This window comes from Canis lupus, chromosome 20, assembly GCF_011100685.1.
Source record: "Canis lupus familiaris isolate Mischka breed German Shepherd chromosome 20, alternate assembly UU_Cfam_GSD_1.0, whole genome shotgun sequence".
Taxonomy (NCBI): domain Eukaryota; kingdom Metazoa; phylum Chordata; class Mammalia; order Carnivora; family Canidae; genus Canis; species Canis lupus.
In genome coordinates this window covers 56,883,899-56,904,362 of record NC_049241.1, presented here as the reverse complement: position 1 = coordinate 56,904,362, position 20,464 = coordinate 56,883,899, and the positions used below count along the sequence as shown (strand labels likewise).

Sequence of the window (20,464 nt, the reverse complement as noted above, 5' to 3'; positions counted from 1 at the left end):
CTCTCTGCGAGAGCCAATCACGGGCAGGGAGGGTTCCGGCGCGTGCGCAGAGTGCGCCAGCCCGCCAAAGCTCCGCCTCCGGGGTGTGGGCGGAGCCGGGGCGCGCGTGCGCCTGGGCCTTCGGCACACGTGCCCTCCCAGCATTCCGCGGGCGCGCGGGCGGCGGGCGCCTCGGTCCCGGCTGCTGCGGACCCGGAGCACACGGAGGCGGCCGGCTGCGGCGGCTCAGGCGGCGCGACGCGGAGCGGGAGGACGGAGGGGCGGCCGGCGCACAGCTGCCCACCATGAAGCCCCCAGCAGGTACCGCTGCCCCGCGGCCCGGCCCCGCTCGCCGCACCCGGGCGCCCCTGCCTGCCTCGCGCCCGCCGGGGTCGCCGCTTGGGCCTAGGAGCCGAGCCCAGTGACCCTCGGGGGCCTGGACCCGGGTCGGGGGGGGAAACGGATCGGCCCCCCCGGGACCCGCCTCGTCGGCGGCCGAATGAATGGAAACCAGCTTTACCGGCGCTTCACTCATTCAGTCAGCTCCGCGCGGCTTGGGCTGAGCGCGGGGCGGGCCCCGGGGGCGACCGTGAGCCCTCGGCGGAGTTCCAGGGCCGGAGACAGGCGTTCGCTCAACAGAGAAGCAGGCCAGCCGCTCTACAGAGTGGTCGGTGGTGGGGCTGACGGCGCTGCCTGGGGGGGGTGGGGATGAGAGAGAGAGAGAGAGAGAGAGAGAGAGAGAGCGCGCGCAATCCTGGAGGGCTCCTTGGAGGAGGTGGCCTTTCCACCCGGAACGGGGCGGCCAGCAGCTGTGCTGCCAAGACGTGCAGGAGGACCGTCGTGGGTGGCGGGAACGGCGAGGGCAAAGGCGGCCAGGCCCGTGCACGCGGAGCGCGGTTGAGTAGCAACAAGTCATCTCCGCCAGAACGGGGCTGGGAGTTGCTTTTATTTTTCAGGGCAGAAGGGTGTGTCCCGAAAGCGTTTTCCTTATGGAAGTGATGGGATGTGCGTCGCCTATTTAGAAAATTGCCCAGGCTGCTGTGTGGATGCCTCCTGAGTTTGTTTGTTTGTTTTTCTCTTGCTGGTCTCTCTTCCCGCCCCCTCCCCAACCGGCTGCGATGATAATTGCGTTAATGATGATCGTGATTTGGGTTATTCGAGGTCTCAGGAAGGCAGAAATGTTGTCTGCCTTGTTTGCAGCAGGATCGTCGTTAGCCTGGAGACCCAGCACGTAGGTGGCAAGCTGAAATACTACAGAAGGAATGCGTCTGCTCCGGTTTTTTTTTTCAGGTCCTGCGTCCTCCAGGAGATTTTGCTGACGATTGTAGCTGTTGACACGTTATCTCCTACCTTGTCCCAGCTTCTGGAGCGCTCGTTTACCACCCAGCGTGGCACAGACCCGCGTCTTTTCTCTGTGGTTCTGAAGTCCACGGTGCCCTGCAAGCAGAAAGCGTTTCCTTAAGCTCGCAGCAGTCACTTGGCCAGAACATCCCACCTGGCCTGGCTCCAGAGCCTTTCTTTTTCCCCACTTACTGTTTGTCAGTGACCCTCAACCGTGGTGATGGCGCCACGCCAGGGGACACTGGGCAGTGTCTGGGACACCTGTGGTTGTCACAACTGGGCACCAAGGGTGTACAAAAACAGGTCACTGTTTGCTAATCCCTGGTATAGAGTCCAGTAAGGGTTGAACTGTAAACCTGAGTGTGGGGCGGAGCCTCGGAAAGGGGCAGGAAGGTTGGACAACCAGATATTTACAAAGCAGGGGAGGGGGGAACAGATGATACATTGGTTCAAGGTTGGAGCTGAAGTCAGACTGCATGTGTTCGAATCCCACCTCTGCCACTTGCTGGCATGGGATCATGTCAAATGTGCACGATCATGACAAATCGTGCACATCTCAGGACCTCCATCTGTATGATGGGGGCCACATAGGACCCAGAGGGAATCAGTGAGGGAACGAAAGTAAAACATCTTCACTCTGAACACCGCACAGCAGTTTAAGTGACAGCTGTTATTATAGACCACAGTCTCTTATGCAAAACCTCTTGGGGCTAGGGATGGTTTAGGAATAAAGAATTTTCCCTATTTTAGGAAAGTAATACAGTACAAACGTCGCATTATGTCAAGGGACATCAGGGGTAGTACCCTGTAATCAAACAAGTTAACTCAGTGTGACGGAGGTGTATACCAAATAACCACCCCAGCACAGCCAGCGTTGGGGCTTGGGTCCCTTAGGGGGGGTGTCCTGGGCCCTGCCACCACCCACTCGATGCAATAGCATCGCTCTCCAGTTGCGACGAGCACAAGCATGTCAGAGATCGCCCAGTGTCTCCCGGGGTGCAGCATCTTCTGCTTTAGAGGATTGATCGACTTGTGCTCCCCCACAAAGCCTTTGGGCCTTGCCAACCTTCATGGGGAAACAGTGCTCCTGTCCATTCCCCTCAGCCCCTAGTTAGTCTAACCCTTCTGTCCTGGAAGCAGACCCATTCAGTGTGGGGCTGTGTCTTCTCTGTTCAGCCTGTGTAGGAGATGCCCTGGACACAGCGGCCCCGTGCTCCGTGGTGAACTACCTGAGATGGGACCTGAGCGCCCAGCAAATAGAGGAGCTCACTGTGGAGCTCATCGAGCAGACTAAGCGTGTGTATGACCAGGTGGGCTCCCAGAAGTTTGAAGACGTGTCCTATGAGAGTACCCTCAAGGCGCTGGCCGATGTGGAGGTGTCCTACACAGGTAAATCCAGGTCAGGATCCAGGCGGGGAGGCAGACGCAACCCAGGCCTTGGAGCTCCTGGACCCTGGCCGTGGGTGAGGCCATCTACTCTCTGGGGTGGTGGTGACGGATAAAGGGGCTGATGGCGGGTAGAGGCATCTGCTCAGCAAGAGGTAGCCTGGGGTGCCACCGGTTCCCTTGTGTACCGTGCTGCACTGCTTGGCGTACTTGGTCCTCATGGGCTACGGCATCCGAGCAGGACAGCAGCACTCCTCTCCAGGAGCCAGCTCAGGTGCCAGCCTTGAAACTGGAGCTGCCGCTTCCCGCTCCTTCCTCTGTCCCAGGAGATAGGTGTTTTCTCTCTGAGCGACTGAACTTGGCCCCCTTCGCTCCCCCCACCCCACCCCGCCCTGGCGCTTTAGGTAACCTGATGCCATCAGGTGTCCTCATCACCACCACCCACCTGGGTCCTTCTCCTTAGGATCTGTTTGTTCCCTTTGAGGGGCGAGGTGCTCAGATAGATCCAGAGCTGCTACCTCAAGGCCCATCTGTAGAGGTTGCCAGTGTGGGAGCAAAAGACTGAGACCAAGGGATCCCTGGGTGGCGCAGCGGTTTGGCGCCTGCCTTTGGCCCAGGGTGCGATCCTGGAGACCCGGGATCGAATCCCACATCGGGCTCCCAGTGCATGGAGCCTGCTTCTCCCTCTGCCTGTGTCTCTGCACCTCTCTCTCTCTCTGTGACTATCATAAATAAATAAAAGTTAAAAAAAAAAAAAAGACTGAGACCAGTCTCGCAGCAGAAAGCTCCGAACTGAGGAAACCCTTGCCTCTGGATCTCCAGCAAAAGTCCTTTTCTGGGAACCTTGGAGAATCTCAGCTGGGGGGTTCTCCTGGAGCATCCCTGGATGCCGTGGGTTTCTGGGCGCCCCATTCAACCCCCGCCCCCCAGTCTCTTTCCAGATAGACTCTTGGCAATTGCATGAGGCTGATTCCTGCCTGTTGGGCGCAGCCCTGCCAGATACCAGCTTCACTCCTACAGCCTTTTTTTCTGTCTCTCCTCAATAGCCCAAGGAATTTTATTTTTAAAGATTTTATTTATTTGAGAGAAAGCATACGCATGTCCGTGCATGCATGACGAGAGAGAAGTAGACTCCCCGCTGAGCAGGGAGCTCGATGTGGGGCTCCATCCCAGGAGCCAGGGGTCATGACCTGAGCCGAAGGCAGATGCTTAACCGACTGAGGCCCCTAGGCCCCCCCAACCCACCCCAGCAATATTAGAGGAAACTAAAATTGAATTGTGGCATTCCCCTCACCAGCCTCTCAGTGTCGTCCCACTGCCACCCGGACGAAGGCCAGAGTCCATGATGTTGTTTTTGTGCAGTTTGCCCCTCACTGCCCCTCCTCTGAGTCTGTGTGTGCCGGCCTAGTGGCCGCTTGCACTTGCGCACTCTCCCGTCTTGGGGCTTCACACACCCTGCCTACTGGATTTTGGGCTTTTCTGTGATCACAGATTTACTCCCTTCGGGAGCCCCTTCCCACGCCCCCTCTGCTCACACCAGCTGCTTGCATTGGTCCCACACTGCACCATTTTGTTGTCACACTTGGTGCAGTCACAGGCGCTTGTGAGCCTGTAAATCGCAGACGGACAGATGCTGTTTCTGTCTTTTTCGCTGTCCTCTCTCGGGCAGCCCACGGCAGGTCTGCCCTGGGGACACGCAAGCGACCAAGCTGCGATTGGAATGTAGGTCTTCCCAACACAGAATATATGTGTTTTAAATTTTTTTTTTAATTTTTTATTTATTTATGATAGTCACAGAGAGAGAGAGAGAGGCAGAGACACAGGCAGAGGGAGAAGCAGGCTCCATGCACCAGGAGTCCGATGTGGGATTCAATCCCGGGTCTCCAGGATCGTGCCCTGGGCCAAAGGCAGGCGCCAAACCGCTGCGCCACCCAGGGATCCCAATATATGCGTTTTAAAATTTAAATGCTCTGTAGAGGTCTGATTTACGTAGCATAGAATTTGTTCACTTACAGCATACTTTCCAGTGGTTTTTATATTTATATTAAGAGGTGTCCAACCATCATCATGGTCTAATCCAGAACATTCCATCACCCCGAAGAGAAATCATCCTGCATTGCAGTCACCCCCAATCCTCTCTGGCTCCTATGAGCCCCCTTCCCATCTGTGGATGAGCCCGTCCTGGACGTGTCACACATGTGGACTCACATCCCGTGGGACCTCCAGTGTCTGGTTCCCTCCTGAGTGTCGGCTCAGAGTCTGTCCCCCAGACAGCACGTATGGGCACCTCCCTCCTGTTCACAGCCGAGTGATGTGCCCATGGGTGGTGGGTGCGTCATGTTTGTCCCTCCAACCGTCAGTGGACGTTTGGGTCATGTTCACTGTTGGGTTATTCCTGGTCCAGCAGCTGTGAACATGTGTGATTCCCTGTTCTCACTTCACGAGGGTGGGCACCTACTGGTGGGTTGCCGGTCAGGCAGTGACTGTTAAAGCTTACGCTCTCACAGCCTTCTATGCTTCCTCTGTTTAACCAAATGCGGGTGTGCTCTGTAAGTTAGAGATCAATTTAAGATGCTGCCATCAGCAGCTGTGGTTCTTTCTGGATTTGAGTTATTTTAGCTTTTCTAGGTCTTGTCATGTTTCTCTGTCACGGCCCTTGTCTTGGAGTGTTGGCAGTTGAGTCTGTTTCCATCCTACGTGGATGACCATGCCCCTCCCTCCGGCTCCCGGCCCAGGGCCCAGTGTGGAAAGTGTTCACTGAACAGATGAGATGTAGATGAGCTGCGTGCCTGGTGGGGGTGAGGCCGGTACTTGCCAGTTTATACCTGGGGCCTAGGTTCACACCTGTCCTGTTCTCTCCCCGCTTCAGTTCAGAGGAACATCCTGGACTTCCCGCAGCACGTTTCTCCATCCAAGGACATTCGGACGGCCAGCACAGAGGCGGACAAAAAGCTGTCTGAGTTTGACGTGGAGATGAGCATGAGGCAGGATGTGTACCAGAGGATTGTCTGGCTGCAGGTGAGGATGCAGCGAGGTGCCCACGTCCACTTGGCCTGGGGGCACGGCTGACGGGGCACAGCACCAGGCATGCTGGTGGTAGACTCTGGGAGGGACAGACTGACATCCCGATGGGCACTGCTGGGTTCAGAACCTCCTTAGACTTGATGGTTGTGTTCTCGGACCCTAGGAGGTAGAGAGCTGAGGGGCCCTGTGGGTGGGCCCTATGGGTTGGTGGGGATTGATGTGTGACAGTGCAAGTGCACTTAAACCTTGAACTGTGCGTTTTAAGAACAGCTGAGGTGGTAAGTTTTGTGTTCTGTTTTAGCACAGTGAAGGAATGTGGAAGAAAGACAGACAAATGCAGAGCAGAGAAACACAAACGTAGAGTCTAAAAGCCCTAGACTTTTTAAGCCATTCCTGCGTCCAGCACATGGTTTCCCTTTCCCGACCTTGCTGGGGGGTCCGCAGGGAGGGCTAGTGTCCTGCCTCTCGGGCCTTGGCTGCTGGTGTCGGAGGGAGCTGTGGAGGCGGACGGTGATGCTCGTCCGCGCTGTCCCATAGCGCCTGTTGCCGCACCGCCTTGGTCAGGAGCGCACACGGGTGTGCACTGGGGCCAGTGCAGGTGGGCGACCTGTGGGAGCACAAGCAGTGTTTTGTGTTTAATTGAAGCTTCGAGATCTCTGTAGATGTACGTGCCATTCTAAGAAATGATTCAGACAGCGTGGCCTGTGCTTAGCCCAGTTTCCCCCAGCATGATGTTTGGTGAAACCAGTCACTGTCCCAACAGGGATAATGACCTTGAGGCCACCCACCATTCTCATTTCCATTCAGCCATTCCCCTGTGTGAGGCCCTGCAGGCTGGTTTTAGTTTGGGCTATTCCCAGGAAGCGGGTGCCATGGACGGGTTTGGTGCACATGTCAGTGTTGGTGTCTCTGGGACGGCTGCCTGGGAGCCCGCTCGCTGAGTTGGGTGTGGTTGGAAAGGGCTTCTGCTGCGCCCCCCCCCACCGTGGCTGCAGCGTCCCCGTTCCCTGCAGTGATGTTTGTGCGGGTGCCCCGGCCTCCCGCTGCCTCACTGGCACCCGGCGGTGCCCCTGTGTTTCATCATCGACAGCGCTGGGATTGTCTTACCCTAGGAGAAAGTTCAGAAGGACTCGTTGAGGCCGGAGGCCCTGCGGTACCTGGAGCGACTGGTCAAGCTGGGCAGAAGGAACGGCCTACATCTACCTGAGGACACTCAACAGGTGAGTGCTGGCGGGGGTCGGAGGGGCTCCCCTGTCTGCACCATCTGAGGGCCCAGCCTCTGGCTGGGTGCCCACCTCTCTGCTGCCTCGATTCTGGAATGGGAGGTCTGTCTGGAGCAGCTCTCCCTCCACCCGCATCTGCCCTCCCTGATGCTGCAGCGTGGCCTTCCTGAGAGCCTGGCGCTCCCTCAGCCACAGAGCGAGTGCACAGTTGGGGGGAACACCTTGGTCGGTCCTCGCTGGGACTTTGATGCCATGGCACTAAGGAAATCTGTCTCACTGTGGGCCTCCTGTTCTGACATCAACACCACAGCTTCCTTCTGATACCAGAGGTGTGTGGTTTTGTTCTCTGTGACACCAGCCGGGTGTCCTACAGTCAGACGCAATTCTGACAAGGTCTGACACGTGTCGGGTCCTGCAGCTTCAGGGCTTGGCCCCTCAAGACTGCCCCACCTTGAGACACAGTCAACGACCACATCCAGGTTGTCCTCTCTACTTCTGACTGACCAGCTTTGTGGTTCCGAGGTTCCCACCCCTTCCTCAGGTTCACGTTGTTTGCTAGAGCAGCTCACGGGACTCAGGGAAAGTTTACTTACTATGAGTTCTCATAAGGGGCATAACCTGGAACGGCCACGTGGAGGAGAGACGCAGGGAGAGGTCTGGGGGAGAGGCACGGGGCTCGGCCCTCCCAGTGTGTGCGGCACCCCGGAAGCTCCCTGAAGCTGTCCTTCAGCAGTCCTGCGGAGGCCCCATTGTGTAGACATGACTGGTTAAAGCATTGGTGATTGATTCAGCCTGCCACCTCCAGCTCCTCTCCCCTCCCGGGGTAGGCAGGAGGGGCCGCGCTGCTCCGTGGGTGGTCCCCGGCCCCCATCCTCAGGAGCTTCCCAGAAGTCATCTCAGGATCATGCTCTCACGTGTAATGGATAGGGGCTGGTGACGAGTAACACGACGGGCCCCACACACTTGACTCTTGGGCTGTTGCAGTGTCTTCTTGTCGCTGAAGAAATTCCAAAGGTTTTAGGAGCCACGTGCCAGGAACAGGGACAAAGAGCAAATACACGTTGATTATCGTACGTCCCAGCCTCACAGATGGCATCTCCTTCAGTCTGGCCTGTATCAGAGGCGATCAGGGCCGTGCCTGCCCCTGTCCTGTGGCTAATCACTGAGGATCTTTGTTCACCCCTTCCCTCCCCATTTTCTCTGAGTGCCAGGCAGCCACAGAAAGGGGATGGCTGAGCTGTGGGCTCTGGACTGGCTGGTTTGCACACAAGAGCTGCCCTTACGGGTGAGCTGTTTACCGTCGCTGGGAATTGGCCACCCCTAGGAGAGGCCAGCCCTCCAGGGTCCACGAGACCGCCCAGCTGGGAAGGCACCAGGGCACAGGAAACGAAAGACATGGTTAATGCGACGTTGGGTCCACACCCAGAGCTCAGCGACTCTCTCGTCACTTGGAACTGACGCTGTCCTGCTTAGGCCAGCGCCTCTGCCTCACGGCTGGAGAAACCAGGGCTCCGAGAGATGAGGCATATTTGCTGTTAAAACCAAAGCCAGTGAGGGGCGCTTGGCTGACTTGATCTCGGGGTCATGAGTTTGATCCTCATGTTGGGTGAGGAAATTACATAAAAATAAGAATCTCTCTCTTTTTTTTCCTTTAAGATTTTATTTACTTGGGCAACCTGGGTGACTCAGCAGTTTAGTGCTGCCTTCAGCCCAGGGCCTGATCCTGGGGTCCCGGGATCGCGTCCTGTGTTGGGCTCTCCGCAGGGAGCCTGCTTCTCCCTCTGCTTGTGTCTCTGCCTCTCTCTCTCATGAATAAAAAAAAAAAAACTTTTTTTACTTGTTTAACACAGAAAGAGCACAATTATGGGGAGTGGGAGAGGGAGAGGCAGGCTCCCCCCTGAGCAGGGAGCCTGATGTGGGACTCAGTCCCAGGACCCTGAGATCATGATCTGAGCAGAAACCGAGAGTGAGTCACTCAACCAACTGAGCCACCGGACACCCTTGTAAAAACAAGAATCTTAAAAACAAAACCCAGAAAACAAACCAGTGTCAGTGGGACCTGAGTCAGATTCACTCCCAGGACTGTGGGGCCCAGACCCACTGTGGCACCTCAGCTTCGCTGAGCGCTCGGCCAGAGCAACGGAAGGCTGTTTGCATTTTTTTTAGAGCAGGCTCCATGCCTCCCATGGGGCTTGAGCCCCCGACCCGAGGCCCAGAGTCCCGTGCTCCCCTGAGCAAGCCGGCCGGGTGTCCCCACAGGCCTTAGAGCCCCACCATGTTGTTGAAGGTCCGGCATGTGGCATTGGGGGCTGTACCCACTGTAACTTGGGAGCCGCCTCGGCAGGAGGGACCCGGGGAGCTCGGGGTACAGCAGGGAGTCTCACGGAGGCGTCCAGCTGGGGCTCTGCGCTGGGCCCTGCTCCCTGGGGTGTGCCGCTGTCCGCCGAGAGGACGCCTGGCTGGGTGGTGGCCTGCGAGGCCATGGCCTGGGGCTGCTTCTGAGCCAGGGGCTCACGCGCCCGGCCCAGGCCCTCCAGCCGCTGCTGGCCAGCAGCTGGTGTGCCCCCGAGGGCTGGGCTGGCTCCAGGCCCCTGGGAGAGGGGGTGGGGGCTGATGGGGCCGCGCCTCACCCCCACCCGAAGTTTCCGAAGAGGCTTTGCACTGCTGCTCTGTCAAAATGTCCAAAAGCCGAGGCTGTGGACCCAGAAGGTGACAGGGTCCAGAGTGGTCTTGGCCGGGGACCCATAACAGATGGGGACATGAGCCTGAGGTCTCCAGGGTCACCAAGGCTGCTCCGCGGAAGCCGGTGTCTTGTGTTCTGTTGGCGCCGTGCAGACCAGTACCAGGACTTGATGTCTGTCTTTTCCGACCCCTCTTCCCGCCTGGTCTGTGCCTCCTCCCCACAGGCAGGGAGCCCCCCGCCCTGGTGGCTACACTCCACTCACAGCTGTGCTCCTCCCTCCAGAAAATCAAGAGCATTAAGAAGAAGCTGAGTCTTCTGTGCATCGACTTCAACAAGAACTTGAACGAGGACACGACCTTCCTGCCACTCACGCGAGAGGAGCTGGGTACTGATGGGGGGCGTGTGGTGGGGGACGCGGGATGGGGGGGCTGGCGCACCGTCCCAGGACCCTGTCAGGCCGTGGCCACCTCCCGCCAGCTTCCAAAGTGCAGGGACATCTGTGCCCCACCGCCCTGGGGCGAGGGGGTGTCTCCACTTGGAACACTCAGCGCTCAGGAATTCACATTTCCAGATCCTCGAGTGATGCCGGGAACACCGGGTTAGTGGCTGAGTTGGCCAGGATTTCCCCTTTGGGCCCCAGGCCCCCACCAGCTGCTCTTGTTTGAATCTTTTTTTTTTTTTTTTTTAAAGATTTTCTTTATTCATGAGAGAGAGAGAAGCAGAGACACAGGCAGAGGGAGAAGCAGGCTCCACGCAGGGAGTCCGATGTGGGACTCGATCCCGGATCTCCAGGATCACGCCCTGGGCTGAAGGCGGCTCCAAACCGCTGAGCCACCCGGGCTGCCCTCTTGTTTGAATCTTGTGAGGAGGTAGATTAAATCCTGGCTGGTTCTTCTTTCCAAACTGGCTATAGGGGATTTTGAAGGGCTGGGGCCGAGGTGTCTTTTAGTTTTTACTGTTTGTGCTGCTGCTCTCACCCCAGAGGTTTCATTTTCGGTAAACTTGGCGGCTGTGGGAAAGTTGTGAGAGCCCTACGGCGGGCAGCCCCGTGAGCTCGGCTCTCCTGGCCCCGCGCTGACATTGACTTCCTGCCCTTCCTGTGGTCTCTGCCACACGTACGTCCTTCCCGCTGTTGGAGAGGTGTCGTAGGCCTTGGGAGCCTTGCCCAGGAGTGTGGCCGTCCCGTGTCCTTTCCACACACCCCTCCCACCGGGAGACAGCACGGAACAGCTGTGGCGTTGAGAATGCAGCCCGCGTGCCCTGCTCTGCCGACCCGCTGACCCTCTGTGTGTTCCTCCGCCGTCGGGGTCTGGTCAGGGCCATGTTGCATTTTACTATCTCTTTTGGCTCTTTTCCTGTTTTTTTTTTTTCTTTTAAGATTTATTCAGGAGAGACAGAGAGAGAGAGGCAGAGACACAGGCTGAGGGAGAAGCAGGCTCCACGCAGGGAGCCGGATGCGGGACTTGATCTCAGGACCCTGGGGTCACGCCCTGAGCCAAGGGCAGGCGCTCAACCACTGAGCCCCCAGGCGTCCCATTGGCTCCCTCCTGTTGAACTGTCCCTCAGCCACCTACAAAAGTATTTTCATTTCTCCCAACGTGGACGCTTTGGAAAGGCCCAGGCCGGCGGTCTCACTGCTGCCTGCGACAGCCCTGCCCGTCCCGTGTGAGGCGCCCGAGGGCTGTGGCAGTGACCCTGCGGTGGTGGCCTCACGGGAGGGCGTGTTGGGCCCTTCTGCCGGGGGTCCCCATCCTGCTGCCCGAGCCCCCAGAAGGCAGCTAGCTTGCAGAGGTGCCCATGGTCACGGCCTTCCTGAACAGGGCCTTGCGGGCCATCCCCGTTCTGGTTCAGTCCTCTCTGTGCCTGAGCCTCAGGTGGCAGGTCCCCCACGTGGCCCCCTGTTTAAGGTCAGGCGCCCGCTGTGTTTTCTGGCCACAGGACCCTGGGTCTCGAATCGGGGGACAAATCTGCTCGCCCACCCCCTCGCAGGCCGGCTTCTCTGCCCATTTGTCCAGCCCGAGGGGCCTTGCCGCCTCAGCGTGGCCTCCTGTGTGGGCAGCAGGTCGCCCCAGCACCGTGGAGTGAAGCAGAGCCCCCGGCCTCGGGGGTCAGGGGGGTCGGGGGCGGAGGGGTCAGGGGGGCTGCGGCGAGGACGGTGTGGCCAGCCTGCCTGCAGGTCCTGCTGAGCAAGGGTGTGGCGCTTGTTTACCTTCTGCTCGCCGGAGGGACAGGGCTTTGACTCATGAGGTGTCGGTCAGCGTGTCTGTCCCCGGCCCCCCCCCGTGGCCCTGCTTCGGTGCCCCGTGCCTGCCTGGAGGGGTTGGCGCTCTCCCGGCAGCGGCTTCTCGGGAGGGGCTCGGGGGCTGCCGCTCGCCTTGCGCTGCCGGTGACGCTCCCATGAGAGGCGCCCTGACCCCCTTCTGTGTGTTCATGTGCTGGTCTCTCGAGTCAGGACCTCCCTCGCCCCACTTAGTGGTTGATCCGTGTGCAGAGGTCGGTGTGGACGGAGGCCCCGTTCCTCATGGGTGGCGGTCTGCCGCGGTCACCGTCGTCATGGCCAGGTTGTCCTAATTCTACCTCAAGGGCCTCTACAGCGTGAAGTGTTCCTGTTGTTCTTTGGGCACTTTCTCTGGGTCTGGGGTCCCGGGCTCATTTGTCCTCGCCCTGGCCTGGCACTTAGAAACCGAGATGTGCGCGCTGCTGCTGCGGGCCTGTCGTTCCCAGGTCGTCGCCAGTTAGGAAGTGGGTGTCTGTCTGCACACGTGCACACGCACCTCTGTGCCAAAGCGGGGGCCTCGCAAACGGTGCCCTGCCTGGCCCTGCCCACCCTGGTGCGGCGCGTCCCTTCTCACCTGTCCCGAGGTGAGGGCCCCGGGCGAGCTGGCCTTGGAAGGAGCTGTGGGCCGAGTCAGAGCCGGGGTGTGAGGCGGTGGCCCTGGACATGTTCGTTCTGAGGTGCAGCACCCAGGTCTCTGTCGTAGGAGGATGGTTCGCGGGTGGGGACCTGGGTGAGAGGCTGTTGCAGAAGTGTGGGCCGCAGCGATGGTGAGGGCGGCCGGGCAGCATCTGTCCGCGGTGGAGAAGGGACGAGGAAGAGACCACAGCCCCTGGACGCCCCCTGTGCCAAGGGTGGAGCCGAGTGGGGCTTTTCCTCCCTGGGAGCCTTGCTGGGAAGGGCAGCGGGGCTCCGTCTTCCCGGAGGGCTCAGGGCAGGGTGGGGACGCCGGGCCTGGTGCCCTGTTCCCTGCAGGCTCCCCGTCCTAGCCTCCCACGTGGAAGGGAAGCCTGCCTCCCTCCCCAGCTGCACGGGCCTGTGGCAGCCCTGGTTTTGTTCCTACAGGAGGGCTCCCGGAGGACTTTCTGAACTCGCTGGAGAAGGCTGGGGATGACAAGTTGAAAGTCACTCTCAAGTACCCACATTATTTTCCTCTCCTGAAGAAGTGCCACGTGCCCGAGACCAGGAGGAAGGTGGAGGAGGCCTTCAACTGCCGGTGCAAGCAGGTGGGAAGGCGATGCCGCAAGTGGTGGGGCCTGTCCTGGGTGCCCGGTGCCCGCTGGGCCAGGCTCAGTGGTGGGCAGGCGCCCAGGCGAGTCAGCCTGCCCCTCCCGGCCTTCCGCGCGGGGTCCAGCTCTGGCCCCCGGCCACAGCGCCAGTCCTGTGTCTGCGAGTGTCCACTGCTCTGCGCCTTAGCTTCAGTCGTCCCCTCTCTCTCTCTTCAGTGGCGTTGCTGGGGCTTGAGCTGGGGTCTGCAGATGCGTCCTCCCCTTTTCTGTGTCTTGTGTGCTGGCCTGGGCCCTCTAACTGCGGCCCGGGGCGTGTCTTCAACGCACAGACATCCATTCCCGCGCAGACGCGTGTATTTGTGTCCATGCCGCGGTGTGGTCTCAGCCTCGCTTCTGTTCAGTGCCTCCAGCAGACGGGGGTGAGCTCCCCATGCACAGTGCCCCGAGGCTGTCCTGCAGAGTCCCGGCCCCACACCGCTCTCCACCCACGGCCTTGACACCCCTCACGATGACACCTTTCTGGTCCAAACGGGACCTGGGGGTTTATAGAGCTGCATGTGTTGTGTCAGGACCACAGGGCAGCCATGGAAACCTAGGCCGTGGGAAGGAGGGAGGGGAACGAGGCACAGCTGGTGGTCCTGCGTTCCAGAGGACCCAGTGGGAGGTGGTGGGCCCAGCACCCATAGAACTGCTCATTCATTGGTCGGTTCCAGGAGAATTGTGCGATCCTCAGAGAGCTGGTGACCCTCCGGGCCCAGAAGTCCAGCCTGCTGGGGTTTAGCACACACGCCGATTACGTCCTGGAGATGAACATGGCTAAGAGCAGCCAGGTGGTGGCCACTTTCCTAGGTAACCCCTTGCCTCCCCCAGCCTCCCCCAGCCTCCCCCAGCCTCCCGCCGTGGGTTCCAGAAGGGAGTCGGGTTGTTCGTGACCACAGTGTGATGAGGCCTCAGAGCCATTCTCTGTGCGCCCTGGAGTGGGACTCCTGACACCCCTGAGCCCCGGTCAGCTTCACAGGGCTCCAACCTGATGGACAAGCGTAGGGCTCTGGGGTGAGGCTGCATGTGCTCCCTGCTCTGTCTCATGGCGTGAGCTCTGGGCAAGCGTCCCCACCCTGGCCGTCCTTTCTGGCTTGTGGCACCGGGGGCCACCCACCCCCCACCACCTGGCTGCTGCAGGGGGAGGCGTGGCCTATCTAGCTTGTACCGGCAGCCCAGGCGTTCCAGGCGGGGTGCTGGGCCTGGGGGTGCCCTGGGGGCAGCCGCTGCAGGGAGGTAGCCTTGCCTTCCCCTCTGCCCTCCGCAGATGAGCTGGCCCAGAAGCTGAAGCCCCTTGGGGAGCAGGAGCGCGCCGTGATCCTGGAGCTGAAGAAGGCCGAGTGCGAGAAGCGGGGCCTGGACTTCGACGGGCGCATCAATGCCTGGGACATGCGCTACTACATGAACCAGGTGGAGGAGACCCGCTACAGCGTGGACCAGAACCTGCTCAAGGAGTACTTCCCCATGCAGGTGGTCACCCAGGGCTTGCTCAGCATCTACCAGGAGCTGCTGGGGCTGACCTTCGACCTGGAGGAGGGCGCCACCGTGTGGCACGAGGACGTGAAGCTCTACTCCGTGAGGGACTCGGCGTCGGGGAGGGTCATCGGGAAGTTCTACCTGGACCTCTACCCGCGGTGCGTGTCAGCCGGGCCACCCTTCTCTGCCTCGTCGTTCTCGTCTGTGCCAGGGGTCGTGGGGCCGCCGCTGTGCAGGGCCTGGCCGGGGGCTGGGAGTGTTCGGGGCGGGGGTGGGGGGCGGGCGGGACTCCTGCTCCCAGGCACCTGCTCCTGAGACCGAAGCTTGAGCCGCTCCGTCCGTCGGCGGCTGGTAGACGGGTGGGTGAGGGGATGCGAGAGCCAGGGTGCTGGAACCAGGGGGTCTTGTGGGGTCAGTAGCCCCAGGCCAGTCGGTGCGTAGAGCAGATCCCTGGCTGGGCCTGACCCTGCCCCTGTCCCCAGGGAAGGGAAGTACGGGCACGCGGCCTGCTTTGGCTTGCAGCCCGGCTGCCTGCGGCAGGACGGGAGCCGCCAGATTGCCATCGCGGCCATGGTGGCCAACTTCACCAAGCCTACCCCGGACGCCCCCTCCCTGCTGCAGCACGACGAGGTGGAGACCTACTTCCACGAGTTTGGGCACGTGATGCACCAGCTGTGCTCTCAGGTGGGGGCAGGGGCCGCAGGGATGGGGGCGGTGCTTGGTGCTTGGTGGGTCTGCACAGTGAACACTCCCCGGGTCACCACGGCCCCGGCGATGCCCCCTTGGCCAGTTGCCGTCACTGAGCCCGGCAGACGGCCGGCTTACTGGCTAGAAGTGTGTCCCTGCGGTGCTGGGGCTGGGCACGCGTGGTCAGTGTGTTGGCGGTGCTGGTTCCCTCTGAGGCCGCCCCCTCGGCGCGCGGCCAGAGTCCTCTCGTGTCCTCGCGTGATCGTCCCTGTGCACATTTGTGTTCTCACATCCTCTTAGAAGGACGCTGGTCGTTGGCTTAGGGCCCCCTCGGTGATTTCATTTTAAGTTGAATAGTTCAGTGACCATTAGTTTACCAAGGTATGTGGCCGTCACTGCTGTCCAGATGTTCCAGAACATTCTATCACCCAGAAAGAACCTTCATGTTTCTTAGTTGTCATCCCCCACGCTCAGCTCCCGGCCCCCCCGAGCCCCCTCCCCGTCTGTGGGCAAGCCCGTCCTGCACGTGTCACACATGTGGACTCACACCCTGTGGGGCCTGCTGTGTCTGGTGCCCTCCCTGAGTGTCGTGGGCTCGGAGTCCGTCCCTGGGGCGGCGTGTGGGCACCTCGGCCCTCTTTACAGCCAAGGGACGTGCCTGTGAGTGGGGGGCACCGAGAAGTGTGTTTTGAGCAGAAGGTTCTGACTTTTGTGTTCCGTGTAGTGCCTTTTGTCTTTCACAGTTTGTGCTTTGTGTCTTGCTGAAGAGCTTGTTTTCTCCTAATTTTCCTTTTCTAGAAGTGTTACTCTCAGCTCTTCGTGTTGGTCGGCCCTCAGCCGCCACGGCTCCTCGGGGCAGGGCAGAGTCTCCGGCACTGGGGCCCCGTGTGCCCCGGCCACCTCGTCCTGTTCATGCAGCTCCCCTCGCCACCTCCCGCCTCTGCACTGTATGCTCGCAGGGTTTGTCCCATATCCGGATCATTCTTTTGCCCGTGACTCTCACGGCTCTGTCATTTCCTTCAGGTCTTGCCAGATAAATGTTCTCACTATTCGAGGCAGTTCTGTCCTGTAAAGCCACAAGCCCTGAGTCCGCAGATACCAAAGCCGGGCTCCTGTGGGAACACAGGGTGAGGTCCCTGCGAGCCTCTGGTCGTGACGAGCAGTATACACAGCCTTGTGTTGTACGTTTTGTTGAAAGACACTTTTTTTTTTAATGATTTTTTATTATTTATTTATTCATAAAGACACAGAGAGAGAGAGAGGCAGAGACACAGGCAGAGAGAGAAGCAGGCTCCATGCAGGGAGCCTGATGTGGGACTCGATCCAGGGTCCCCAGGATCAAACCCTGGGCTGCAGGCAGCGCTAAACCACTGAGCCACCCACATGTCTTTTAAAGAGGCCAATTGCCTATAAAAACACAAAAATGCAAAAAAGAAAAAAAAAAAAAAAAAACACCAAAAACCGGACTCTTAATAGATCCCGAGAAGGACCCTGGTTAAAGCCCAGCAGCAGAGCACCCAGTGACCACGAAGTGCCTTGGGCCTTGGCTTGGGGTCATAAAGTTTACCAAGTAGACGGAGTCACAGATAGGGTCCGTGAGTCATGAGGCCCAGCGTGTGTCCTCTCCCAGGTCCCTGCCTCGCCCAGGGCCTTGAGGGGACGTGGCCGTGCTCGCACAGCTCATTTGGCTGAGTGGCTATCAGAGCCGGGTCCTAGCACACCTCGGACGGGGGCTGTTTTTTTCAGGAAAATTTCTGACACAAGAGTGAGAAAACACAGGGTGCCTCTGACACGACCGCCCAGATCCCGTGGTTTCCAGGCCAGCCCCTTGCAGAGTGTAGGGATTTTTGAGAGCTTTGGGTTTGCGGGTGGAGGGGAATATAGGTGGCCAGCTGGGGCCGGCCTCCTCCCACCTCCCTGTGTCCTGGGCGCAGTTATCGGCAGCCCCCCCAGGAGCCTCAGCTGCCCCCGTCCCCAGGCTTTGGGGTGTCACGCGGCCTGCTGTCCTCTCCCCGGTGCGTGCTGCTCAGGAGAGCACTGCGCACCGCGTGCCCGGGTGAGACCAGCGCGTCGGAGCTGGCCAGGCCGGGCCCAGACTTTCCTACAGCTCCGCCCGCCCCCGCAGGCGGAGTTTGCCATGTTTAGCGGGACGCACGTGGAGCGGGACTTCGTGGAAGCACCTTCCCAGATGCTGGAGAACTGGGTGTGGGAGAAGGAGCCGCTGCTCAGGATGTCCCAGCACTACAGGATGGGCAGCGCCATCCCCCAGGAGCTGCTCGAGAAGCTCATCAAGTCCCGGCAGGCCAACACAGGTGCCCGCCGGGAGCCGCCCTCCTGCCCGGGGGCCTCTGGGGGGGTGCATCCCTGCCGCACGCAGTAGGCCAGGCACACGCCTTCATGGCTTTGTTTACCGCTGGTGCCGGAGTGCAGAGCCAGCCTCCCGGTCTCCTTCTACCCGCCAGGTCTCTTCAACCTGCGCCAGATCGTACTGGCCAAGGTGGATCAGGCCCTGCACACGCAGACGGCTGCCGACCCGGCTGAGGAGTATGCCCGCCTCTGCCAGGAGATCCTTGGGGTCCCTGCCACGCCAGGTAGCTGCTCGCGAGGTGGGCCCACCTGGGGGTCAGGGGCTCAGCCCTTCCCTGAGTCAGAAGGATCTAGTGAAGGCAGTTTGAAGCCAGTTTGTAGCTGAGGCCCAGGAGGGAGCAGACGGCCTCTGGCCCTCTGGCTGCTTTGTGCTTCTGGGCCTGCCGGCTCCAGCTGTGCGGCTGGCGGGTGTGGGCAGCTCCATGCTTTCCTGCGTCACTTGTATGGCACCGGCTGTATGTGTTTCCCCCCATCCCTCCCCCCCCCATCCCCCCCAGCCTGCTTTGAACAAGCCTGGAAGGTGCAGCAGAGACCAGGGATTTCATACCCTGGAGTAGAAAATAAGGTGGATTTTGTTTGTTTAAAGATTTTATTTCTTTCTTTTCTTTTCTTTTTTTTTTTTTTTTTAATTTGTTCCTGAGAGAGAGCGAGCCATAGGCAGAGGGAGAAGCAGGCTCCATGTGGGGAGCCCGATGCGGGACTCGATCCCAGGACCCTGGGGTCACGCCCTGGGCTGAAGGCAGATGCTCAATCGCTGAGCCACCCAGGCGTCCCTCTGGATAAAGTTTTAGTGTCTATTTTTGTGCGTTATCCCAAGTGCTCGGATTAACACATGAAAAATACTTAGGATTTTAATGTAGGTAGTGTGGCATTGGCTTCTTCCACAGACACTTTAAAAATTCCTTCAAAAAGCTTTTTAACCAGTGCGTGCTCTCTGCTGTAGGGGTGTGCCTTGTTATATCCTCTTGCATGAACTCTTAAGCGTCAGCAGATAGTGAGCAGAGCTGTATTTCCCTTGGCCAAGTTGTCCCGCTCCTGCTTTCTAGAAGTGTCAGGCCAGTTCCTCTCCTGGGTGTGTGGGTCATCTCCGATGGGCTGATTTGAGGCCCCCTTCTCCTGGCAAGGGGCACCGAGGGGGCGGGGAGGGGGTGGACTCGGGCCACAGCAAGAGCCTTACCACATCTGTCCCAGGGACCAACATGCCTGCGACCTTTGGCCACCTGGCCGGTGGCTACGACGCCCAGTACTACGGCTACCTGTGGAGTGAGGTGTACTCCATGGACATGTTCCACACACGCTTCAAGCAGGAGGGCATCCTGAACGGCAAGGTGAGGGGAGGGCAGCCACTTGGCGGGGGGCGGTACCTGCCTGTGGGGGAGTAGGGGACCTTTCCTCTCTCTGGTCCCTGCAGCCCAGGACCCGGGAGGGCAGCTGAGGCACCGGGTAGTCCTTGCCAGGTGCTGGAGGTGGGCCCTCCCTCAGACCTGAGAGTTTGCCACCCTGGACCCTCCTGGGGCCGGGTGCTCAGCCAGCTTTCCAGACCTGTGTCCTATCACAGCGGGAACTCGACCACCCGTGTCGTGGGCTCAGCCTGGGCTTAGCCTCTGTGAGGTGAAGGGCCTTGAGTTTCTGATGGGTGTGTCCCTGTACACGTGCTCGTGTGCAGTAATGTGCACACGCTTGTGGAGACACCTGTGTGTGTGAAGAGCACGCACGTTCTCTCTGCCCACGCAGACATGCAAGAGCCCACTTGTGGCTGAGAGAGGGGATGCGGGAGGACCGGTCCAGGGGGAGCGTGAAGACCTCACCCCCCCCACCCTGTTCCCAGCAGGTCGGCATGGACTACAGACGCTGCATCCTGAGACCCGGCGGCTCCCAGGATGCCAGCGTCATGCTGAAGCTCTTCCTGGGCCGAGACCCCAAGCAGGATGCCTTCCTCCTGAGCAAGGGGCTGCAGGTGGACAGCAGCGAGCCACCGGCCTGCTGACGCACCAGGGCTCTGCTGGCCCCGGGCCACGGGCTCAGCCCCACCCCAGCTCCTGCTGCCCTGTTGCCTTAGCTCCCAGTCGGGAAACGGGGTGGCCTGCCGCTCAGGGTGGGCGGGTGGGGGCAGGGTGAGGAGACGGGCTCTTCGTCCTCCCTGTCCGTTCCTCGTGTCTGGTCTCTACAGGCCCCCGTCGGTGGCCAGCCTGGGCTGATGGGGCCTTGTCCTCGAGATGCCCGGAGAACTCTGTGTTCAGTCATGCCCGCCAATTTGTTGCACTAATCCATCCCCTTCCTGGGAAGTTTTCTGAGTGAAAAGATGGTGGTTCTTTGAAATGCAGCCATTAAAAAAAAAAAAAAAAAAAAAAAGGAAAGAGAGAGACTGTTGGCCTGGTCTGACTCCTGTCCCTTCAGACTGTGGGTTGTCACTCATGGATGACGTGCTGGTGAGCTCGTTAGGCCCTAGACTTGCTTGGTGATCTGCCCTCAGGTGGGGACGCACTGCTCCGTGTGCTGGAGCGTTCTGGATTGCAACAGGTTTGGGTGTCTGGGAGCCGGCCGAGCTGCCGGACTGTGTGCAGGGATGGGGTGCCGTCCCGCCCCCCAGGAGGTGTCTGTTTCCTGCCAACCTCCCTCCTCCCTGTGCAGCCCTGGCCGATGTCGGACCAGGCTCAGCTCTTCCAGGAAGCTGAGAGGCCAAGACCGCCCTCCTGCACCCCCGCCCGCTGGGCACAGCTCCTGTCCCGGCCCCTTGGCCCAACTTAGGGGTTTG

At 59.9% G+C, this 20,464-nt stretch overlaps 1 protein-coding gene across 2 annotated transcripts; it reads left to right on the top strand.

Moving 5' to 3' along the window:
* The first annotated feature begins 161 nt into the window (after positions 1-161).
* THOP1 (thimet oligopeptidase 1) lies at positions 162-20,072 on the top strand. Of its 2 annotated transcripts, none has more exons than XM_038567883.1 (13): positions 162-300; positions 2,497-2,709; positions 5,576-5,724; positions 6,843-6,950; positions 9,919-10,021; positions 12,977-13,137; positions 13,854-13,989; positions 14,447-14,813; positions 15,138-15,339; positions 17,468-17,654; positions 17,805-17,933; positions 18,901-19,037; positions 19,541-20,072. In XM_038567883.1, exons 1-13 carry the CDS (start codon positions 285-287, stop codon positions 19,694-19,696), a joined length of 2,064 nt encoding a protein of 687 aa, XP_038423811.1. In that variant the 5' UTR covers positions 162-284; the 3' UTR covers positions 19,697-20,072. The 2 variants fall into 2 exon arrangements, with proteins under 2 accessions (XP_038423811.1, XP_038423810.1); XM_038567882.1 differs by having other exon boundaries at positions 19,538-20,072.
* Positions 20,073-20,464: the final 392 nt, after the last annotated feature.

Coding starts and splice junctions, on each gene's coding strand:
- THOP1 (XM_038567882.1), top strand. Junction 2,710..5,575: donor TGTGGAGGTGTCCTACACAG/GTAAATCCAGGT, acceptor TCCCCGCTTCAG/TTCAGAGGAACATCCTGGAC. Junction 13,138..13,853: donor TCAACTGCCGGTGCAAGCAG/GTGGGAAGGCGA, acceptor GGTCGGTTCCAG/GAGAATTGTGCGATCCTCAG.